This window comes from Tinamus guttatus, unplaced genomic scaffold (genome assembly GCF_059628265.1).
Source record: "Tinamus guttatus ecotype Peru unplaced genomic scaffold, ASM5962826v1 Tinamus_guttatus_pri_ptg000732l, whole genome shotgun sequence".
NCBI lineage: Eukaryota > Metazoa > Chordata > Aves > Tinamiformes > Tinamidae > Tinamus > Tinamus guttatus.
In genome coordinates, this window is record NW_028289266.1 from 1,314,008 (window position 1) to 1,323,577 (window position 9,570).

The 9,570-nt window shown below is 50.9% G+C and overlaps 1 protein-coding gene across 1 annotated transcript; it reads right to left on the minus strand.

Moving 5' to 3' along the window:
* Nucleotides 1-4,067: 4,067 nt before the first annotated feature.
* On the minus strand, nucleotides 4,068-5,883 carry GJC1 (gap junction protein gamma 1). The gene is made up of 2 exons (XM_010228260.2): nucleotides 5,824-5,883; nucleotides 4,068-5,673 (listed from the first exon to the last, which is right to left on the minus strand). The coding sequence occupies exon 2, from the start codon at nucleotides 5,652-5,654 to the stop codon at nucleotides 4,473-4,475; it is 1,182 nt and encodes a 393-aa protein (XP_010226562.2). The 5' UTR covers nucleotides 5,655-5,673; nucleotides 5,824-5,883; the 3' UTR covers nucleotides 4,068-4,472.
* Between the last annotated feature and the right edge of the window lie 3,687 nt (nucleotides 5,884-9,570).

A 9,570-nucleotide genomic window follows, 5' to 3' on the forward strand; every position in this document is an offset into this window, starting at 1 on the left:
ACAAAACACATCACAGAGAGAAACAGCCAAGGGTGACAAGGTAGTATCAGAAATGCTGATATACAGTAAGTGTTTATGGGGATATCAATGTATTACCAAAAGCATTTTGCATGTAGAAAAGGATTTTAAAGAGGTTTTTGGATAGTGGTTTTTGAGTTGATTTCAGATTTACAGAAAAACAAACAAACAAAACAAAGAAAGCCTAGAATAAGTCTCCAGAGACATATTTACATTTGACAAACATTCATTAGGACAAGTGCTGAATTTCTGGGAATAGAGAGAACTCGGAGAGAAAAACTCCCCTGCCCAAGCGCCAACACTGACTTACGTAAGGGCGAAATGAAAGCCGGGAGGTCGGCAGGACGAGCGCGTCCGTGTTCCCTAGTATTTACCCAGCTCAAACATCCCCTTCACCCCACGAAACCTGGATGGTGCCTCCTGCTTGATGCCAAGGCGATGAGGACGGCTGAGCTCATGACACTGAATAACCGAGTCCTGGAAAGCAGGTTGCAAAGGACAGGGCGGCATCAAGACAAGCTGCAGGGCTCAGCAACCCTCCTGGCCCTGCCTGCGGGTCCCGGCTGGAGAAACGGCGCTGGCCTCGGTGTCCCAGCTGGCTCGGAGCCGCCGGCACAAACAAGACCCTTCTTTTGCCAAATGACACCAGGACATCCCAAAAAAACGGTAAAACAAAAGGAGAGAAGGACAAAATCCAAACTTAAAGTGCAGCTTCTGATGAGCATTAATCAAATGCCTTGTAATCCCCCTTGGAAGGCAGGGATTTTTTTCCAGACCATCTCCATGGATTCACACGAGAGCATCCACAGAAAGCGGCTGCCGTCTTCCACGCGATGCTGAACCGGGATCTCGGGTTTTCCACAGCTGGGGAACCGGAGCGAGCGCAGCGAGGCCGGGTGCTGCCCTGGCGCCACAGGGCGCCCTGCACGATCCCGGTGCTGGGAACGGCCTCCCCGGAGCGTCGGGAGGGATCCGCAGGGGTCCAACACCCCGCAAACGCGACGGGAGCAGAGACGCCACCCAACAAGCCGGGTGCCAGACTGCAGGAAGTCCCGAGTTACTCAGAAAGGTGCTACAATCGTTGCACGGCTGCTGCAAGACCGCAGCGCAGCTCAACGCACTGGGGTTAAGCCTCCCCCTTTCCTAGGCCTGTCTTGGCGTTGTTTTTTTTGGATCACAGGATCAAATGGATCCCTTACATGACGGTCCCGAACAGACAATTTCCAAGGAACAGGGATTTCACTGGGGAAGAAGGCAGCGACCCTTCCCTCCCTCGGGCAGCGCTTGAGAATTCCTGCCTGCAAACCCGCCGGCAGCGAAGGCTGGAAAAGCCCCTGGAGCGCAGGCTGGGCAGCCGCCCGGCCGCAGTGTTTTCAAGGAGCCCAATCCCGCGTGTTCCTTCAGAAAATCACAGCCGAATTAGGGCAGCTAATGCTGCACGGGTCACTGGCCAGCACCAGCACGCGCCCTCCTTCGCATAAATGCAGATTTTGGTGACAAAATGTGTGCAGGAGCAGCACCCCGTCACGGGCTGACTGCAGAGTTTGGGGTTTTCTTTTCTTACTGGAATTGTTGTCACTGCGGAGCAATTCACATGCAGAACAGCACGGTTCGTTTCTAACTAACTCTTTATTATATCAAACAAGGTCAAATATATAAAAATTCCAAGTTGTTTAAGACAAATCATTAAGATATCCCTTTCCCTCACATATTCAGAGCATATTCTATTGCTGGAGGAAAAATATAAATCTCATGTAGAGCGGATTTTTTTAGTAACCTGCTGGATTTAACAAATTCTTCCAAACTGCATCCAAAAACCACAGAATCAATGACACGAATACAAGTAACGTTCGAAAATTTGGCTTTTACAAGTCTCTTCTGAGTGTTTATTTCAGAATGGCCAAAAATTTAAGCCAAAGCAGGAGAGCATTTTAAAGTAATGCAGGTCTCATTTCTACAAAAGGAAAAACCAGGCCCAGCGCTTTGAACCTGAATACGGTCACAGGCATGAACATTTAGAGCTTGAACAGACATCCTCTACTAGGAACAAGCACCCAGTTTCAGAGAAAACGTGCACGTTTTACACAAGGAAAAGGCAACGATAATAAAAACAGAGCCATTGGGGAATGACTTTGGCACCAGGAGTGGGATTTGCTATATCCGCTGGTCACTACTGGATTTATTTACCCGTTTGGATGAAAACTCACAGGGTCAACCTGAGACAGTAGCTTTCCACAGGTAACGGCTTGGATTATTAATCAGGAAAGGGCTAATACGAGTAGCAGGAGAAGGGGCTGGTGTGAGTTGATTGCAAAGGTCATTTAAGTCATCAAGAAGACACCGCTGCGCTGATGCAGTTGGCAAAGACAGCAGCAAGGGGAGGAATAAAAGAAAAACCGCTCAGAATTTCAACTTCTTGTAGTTCAGCTGATTAAAGGGCATTCGAAGGATCGCCGCGTGGGGCAGAAGCAGCAGGGCCCCGGGAGGCTGCGGGAGCAGGCGGGCGGCAGCGCCGGGGCGGGCACGGCGGCTCCGGCGCCACGTCCTGCTCCGGGAGCCCCCGGCTGCTCCCTGGCACCGTCCGGCCCGGGGCAGCGCCGCCCCTTCCCGCTCCTGTTCCACTAGGGAAGCCGCTCGGCTCGGACTCGAGGGCCGCCTCGGCTCGCACACCGCTGCAGCCTTTTCTCATATGCATCTTTCTCATAGCAGTTTGCTCCCAAACCCTCAGAGCAGGAAGAGCCGCGTCCCGCCGCCCGCAAGGGCAAAGGGCTCCCGGGACGTTCGCGTCTCTCCAGCACCGGAGCCGGGATCTACGCGTGGCCCCTCGAGACCGCTGGGGTCCCAAAGCGAAAAGCAGAGCAAGAAGCGGAGCAGCCGGACGGCCGCCGCGCGCGGCGCTCGGGCAGGGGCCGCGGCAGCCGCGTGCCGGCAGCGGGACGGGGACGGTAGCACCGTTCCCGCGGCAGGCGAAGGCCCGGCCTGCACTCGGCCTTGCGGGGCCCAAAACGCTCTGGCCTCCCACCCTGCTCCCGACCGCGCTGCAACGGGGGCAGCAAAGCCCGGGGCAGCCCCTAAACGGGGCAGTTTCCCTCCCTCTGGGATCAACCTCCTCCTCGCCCTGCACAAAACACTTCCCACTCCGAACCCGAGTGAAGGGGAGGGCAGGGCAAGGTCCTGAGCCCGTTACAAACAGCGGCAAGAGGCCACGATTTATCGGCAGCTCCCGGCGTCCGTGCTCGGCCTTGCCAGGAAGGCAGCGCCGAAGGCAGCCGGCACCGCGCGCGCCTTCCACCAACCGTAAATCCAGTGCAAAGCCCAAAGCAGGGAACGCCGAATCCCACCGCGCTCGCTAGCAGGAGGCTGAACTAGCCACATTGCTCTGCCTGAGCTCAGTTCCCCGGACACAACGGAAGGAAGAGGCGTTGGGGTAAGGCATTGGCACAGCTTCGGGCCGGGGAGGAGCGCTGCCCTGCCGTGCGATTCATGGAAAAAGGACCTGCGGTGACTCCAGCTACCCAGATCACTTCAGAACGACAGAAATTTGTTATCCAAAAAGGTACTGTAACAATTTAATGCCCTCGGGGAGGGTGTTATATAATAACAGACCTCAAAAGCATATCTTTCCATAGATATTACATAAACATGTGGAATTACTGAACACAGTAAATTTCTGTTTACTTTTTCTTTACTGTTTTACAGGTGAGGAGGTTTCTCTCCTGTCGAATAAAGCTTGCAGGGAGGTCTGACCCACTCTGCATTACGGCAGCGACCTTACCCGGAACGCAAGGATCCTCACGCCCGTGCATTTTTCCTTAAGGAATTTTCCATAGGGCTAGAAAAGCCACTGTAGCACATACTACCCATCGTACAAGTGGGGTTGGAAGTAGCACATCACGTTTGTAAAAGCACAGTCAGCAGCACCGGTAACAGAGACGCTCCAAACCCTTCCCTGCTCCGCTGCCCGGATAACCGGGCTCGGGGCTGTGTCCAAGGCACTTCTGAAATGCAGCATAGAAAGTTTTACACGTAAAACAAAACCAAAACCAGAAAAGAACAATGAGGAACCTACAGACCACAGTAATAAAACTGGCAAAATGCTAACAGCTACCTACCATTTTTTTCTTCATTAATATAAAAAAAGTGAAACTTCAGCGATCCAGTGTACAAATACAAAAATTGTGCATAATAAATGTACTATAATACTGTACATACAGCGTAAACCGTTCAATGAGAATGATTTAAATATACCTGTTTGTCTCCTGACTTGGAAGACAGAAGAATAAAGTTCTATAATCCTAGACTATGTGTATAAACACTTTTCTGAGAGCCTGGATCACTAGTCAACAGTATCCCTGAAAATAAGCAGAGCCAAATATTTACTCCTTGGAAGCAATTATTCAAGGGGGTTCTGTGATAAGCTAGGAGCAAAACACAATATTTAAATTCAACCACCATTAAATCCAGACCGAATTCTTCCCATCTCCTGATTTGCTACTGGTGCTGCTTTTGTTCGAGCCGGCTTTGGATTTCTTCTCTCTGGAAGTGCCGGGATTGTTTTGGTTGTTGTAGGCCTGGATGGCGAGGTCCAGGCGTTCCTGAGCCACTTTAATTTCCCTCTGCAGGTGTTCCAGGTCGGCGGGGATGTTCTCCTCGTTGCTCCCGTACTGCTGCTCCTGAGCTATGTTGGCTTTGTTCTGCTTGTAGGCCATCTTGGCGTTGGACAGTTCCGTGTACTGGATCTGCTCCGGCTTCACCGCGATGTTGTAGCCGGGAGGCGCCGACGGCGTGTTCCAAGTGAACGGGTAGTTGTAGGTACCCGAGTCATCCAACTCTTTCCTTTTGCTGTTTAACGTGTCCCGGATTGTGCCAAACCCCAAGTGCAGCATCTCCCAGACATTCAAGAGCAAACACAGGCAGCTCACGCCGTACATTATTAGGAGGAAAATAGTCTTTTCGGTCGGCCTCGAAATAAAACAATCTATCTTGTGCGGGCACGGCTTCCGGCTGCACACGAATATGGGGCTGACCTCGAAACCGTACAGAAAATATTGCCCCACCAGGAAGCCGATCTCGAAGGCGGTCCTGGCGAGCAGCTGCAGCACGTAGATCCTCATGAGGCCGTCGTCGCGGATGCGCCGCCGCCCGTCGTGCTTGGCCTTGGCCGGCGCTGGCGGCTCCTTGTGCTCCCGCTCGCTTTCCAGCTCGATTTCTGGGTACATCATCGGGTCCTCCTCGTGATCCTCCTCGGTTTCCTCTAGGCCGCGGTGCTGTTTCCAGCGCATGGAAAAACTTTTGCTCCGGATTCTCCTGTCGGCTTCGCTGTGTTCCACCATGCGGGCGATTTTATGAATCGCGTAGCCTAAATACATCACAGACGGAGTGGCCACGAGAATGATCTGAAACACCCAAAATCTCACGTGCGAAAGAGGAGCAAAAGCGTCGTAGCAGACGTTCTCGCAGCCGGGCTGCTCCGTGTTGCACACAAACTTGCTCTGTTCGTCGTAATAAATGGATTCTCCTCCCACAGCAGTGAGCACAATCCGAAAGACAATCAGCACCGTCAGCCAGATTTTGCCAACAAAGGTTGAGTGATTGTGGATCTCCTCTAACAGGCGGGTCAAAAAACTCCAACTCATGGTGGTCAAATAATTTTATCTTTAAAAAACAAAACAAACCCAAAAAGCAAAGCCAAATACTTATGAGTTTATCAGCTTTAATCTAAATCCTGCAAACATTCAATCCAGAGACTTAGGAAAGTTGGGAATCATTTTTGCAAGCTTCGCGCAGCCATTTTTATAGTGTCACCTGTTCTTGGGAGCCTCCAGCAGCCAGGATTTGCTTGAGGATTCTCTTCTGGGCGGCGTTGAGAAAACCACTATAAAAACAAGAATAGAAAGATATTCACTGTGATTTCTACCCACACAAAAAAGAAATAGTTGCTCCCAAAGGTGCTTGTAAGCGGAGGACAGATGTGGCTACTCTGCATTGAAAAATGTTAAAATATATATATACTTTAGGCCCAAACCTTCCAAGCAGGGTGGATCTGGCAGTTCAGCTCCTGGGAGGTCACTGCAGCCATGACCCACTCCTGAAGCAGGTCTCTCTACCTGGAGCCGGGACATGGCCTAACGAATCCTGGCTGGACCAGGACAGGGCCTAACAAAGCCGGGCCAGAGATGGGATATGGCCTAACGAAACCGGGATGGATATGGGACACGGCCTAACAAAGCCAGGCCGGGGACGGGACATGGCCTAATGAACCCGGGCCAGAGGTGGTACATGCCCTAATGAAGCCGGGCCGGAGATGGGACATGGCCTAACGAACCCGGCCGGAGGTGGGACTCGGCTTAATGAAGCTGGGCCAGAGATGGGACACGGCCTAATGAATCCCAGCGGGAGCCGAGACACGGCCTAACGAAACCGAGCTGGATATGGGACATGGCCTAACGAATCCAGGCTGGAGACGGGACACGGCCTAACGAATCCGGGCCGGAGACGGGACACAGCTTAATGAAGCCGGGCTAGAGATGGGACACGGCCTAATGAATCCTGGCTGGAGATGGGACATGGCCTAAGGAATCCCGGCCGGAGCCGGGCTACAGCCCAGCGAATCTCGGCTGGAGACGGGACACGGCCGAGCGAGCGCCAGGCTGCTCCTCGTGCGGGTTGGGGTCGCTCCGTCGGCAGCGCCCACAGGGAGGACCTGGGTGTTTACATGGAGTCTCACAGCGGTGCTGAGGAAGCGGAAGGGAAACGGAGCCAGAGTTCCCTGCCCGGAATTGTAGAAGACAGATAGGGGACATCAAGCAATAATTTGCTGTCATAAAACATAGATCAGTAGGAACTGCGGCCTGGCAACACTACAGAGCAGTATAACAAAACTCCGCTAATGACACAGGCCCATCGTTAACTCTCAAAACAGCAAAACTGGGGCAATATTTGGAATAGAAACATCTGTTTGATGTCCGAGAGTGAAGTCAGAGCCTCTAATCATGTTCGACATCTATTAGTGATGAAGAGTTTGAATTCGGAGGCCCTAGATGACATTTGTTTAAAGGTCCTAAAACCAGATCTGGACAAAGGACACTTCTGGCCCTGTGACCCTCAGTAATTTACTCTAAAACTAAAGAACTCTAGACTGGAAGAAAATGAGTATTTGCAGCTATTCGAACTTTTTTTTTCTCACCACTATAGAGCTGTTCACAGACAAAATAATGAAATCTGAGGAGATACAATCAATATGGGATTTAAGACTATAAATGTCATTCCTTTTTACTGAAATTAAATGCTTCATTGATAAAGGCAACACCACAGGCACAATATGTCCTGGCAGTGCAAGGCATTTGTTTTATTACCCCCACAACAGCATGAGGGGAAAAAATAGTGTGATTTGGTATTAGAAGAGCACACATTAAGTACTAAAAGTAACACAAAAATCTTGAAAAATGATTCCTGCATTATGAATCGAGATGAATGTTTTGATTACAGGCTGGGAAACTAGTCTGTTTTTTTCCTCTGTGATCCAGACCCAAACAGCAAAGGGCTGCTGACAAACCCTGCGAGGGCACCCAAGTTTGCAGGCTGACAAATAACCACGAGAACGGCAGCGACGCAGAAAAACAGGCACCGCAGAGGGTCCGAGCGCACCGAAACTGCTCTTGAACACGGCTCAACGCACAGATGCGTATGGGAAGATGCACAGAATGCACAGAAATGTATGGATTGTTTAACCAGGAGAGCAGCTGTGCCCAGCAGGAAAGGGCAGGAGGGTCCCCGCGGAGGAGCGTTTCCGCAGGGCTGCCGCCGGAGCAGGAGCTGCCGCCGCGCTCCGCGGCCGTGCGGCGAGCGGGAGCGACGAGGCCACAGCCCTCACGAGTCCTTCAAGCTCCAGAGATGGGTTATGTTGTGCTCAAAACCATTGAAAGAACGGAGCAGAAGCCTAGAAGTGAGAGCTTTGGAGAGTTCAGTTTGTTTAGACGCGTGGGTGGAAAAGGAAGAGCGACTGGAGCGACTGGAGAGTTGCTGAATCCGGTGCCTGTCCAGCGAGCACGCAGCTGGTGCAGGGATTAGGATCGGGATGTTCTTTTACTGGAAGAGCAAGAGCTGCCGGGAGCCGCGCGGCACCTTCCTGCAGGAGGAGGTGTCGGGGCCAGCGCGATCCCAACCACCTCCCAACCCTGTGCAGCACCCGCGCTAGGTGAGGCCGTATCTCCAACACCCGCATCCCGGGCTTTTTCCAATGACTGCCTTGAGCTGGGATTCAAAACTGCCAGTAGGACAAATTTAGGGCTCCTCTACAAGCTTTAAAAACACCCTTGATTGGCTACAAGTCGAATGAGAGCAAGAACTAGAGGTTATGGAGCTGTAGCAACATCTAGTTCAAACCAAGGTGCCTTAGAAATCTAGTTGCTGACCAAGAACGTGTAACAAAACATACGTGTTGCTGCTGATACAGACTAGGTGATCAGACAAAGGCAAACAGGGATTAGAAATGATTAATTTTCACTCACCAAAAATATTCAGGCCAAATTATTTTTATAAGTGAGTTACTGTGTAAATTCAAAATGAATTAAATGGGCTTTTGCCAGTGCAAATCTGGGCAAAAAAAGCAGGAACTGGCCTTAAATTTCAGGTAATGTCAATGTTTATTCATCAGCAGTTACTAACAGAGAAGTTTTGAATAAGAGCAGTTTGTAGCATGAGAGGAAATTGAGTCTTTGCTTTTAGCTGAATGACTCTTGACATTTACTGAGTTCTTCTGGGGCAACCGTCAGCCCTTCCAAGGTACCTGTGGGACACACAACTGTTGATTTATAGTCACTTCTCTGCTTGTTTTCCCCTCCCGGAAGCCTCTCAGCTTGTTGTGTTGTAGCATGGACAGCCAGGGAGGGCCGAGGCTCCTGTCACCCACTCGGTTGGGGTGTCCCCGAGCCGCACACCCGGGCCCAGCGCAGCCGGCCCCGCTTGGGACTTGCCTTAAGAGGAAGAAGGGGAGTCACATCCTGAATGTCACCTGTTATGTAAAGGAAGAAGGGGAATCACATCCCGAATGTCACCCATTATGTAAAGGAAGAACGTGACAAACTAACGTACAGATATCACCACTGCAGGCGTTTGCGTCTCGAGTGTGCGCTGACTCGGATGGGAACACTGCACACACCAGCCCTGTGCCTAACACCCTGTTGCTGGGAGAGTTCTCGCTGGCAAGATTTGAACTTACTGAAAAACAGTTTTTTACGCCACAGGAAAATATCATTTATTCTAAATATAGCTTTAATCCAAACCAGAGCTACTAACACAAATATGAGAGAAACCACCAAATAACTTCTGGTATTTCTGTTTTTAAGGAAACATTTTGACTCAGTGAAATGGCCTGTGATTAAATCTTGGTTCCAGGGGAAATTTTCAGACCACCCAAATTAAAAGTGATTTTTGAGTAAAAAGTTGTGAGCAAAATTAGGCTTAAAACAGTGCCATCCTAGAGCGACCTCAGGAGACTGCCCAAGGTCGGAGCGAGCTGTTCCTGCCTTCCCAACAGGATCCCGATAACCT

Bases quoted from the DNA above. Each gene is read 5' to 3' on its own strand.
- GJC1 (XM_010228260.2), bottom strand. From the start codon at position 5,654: ATGAGTTGGAGTTTTTTGACCCGCCTGTTAGAGGAGATCCACAATCAC.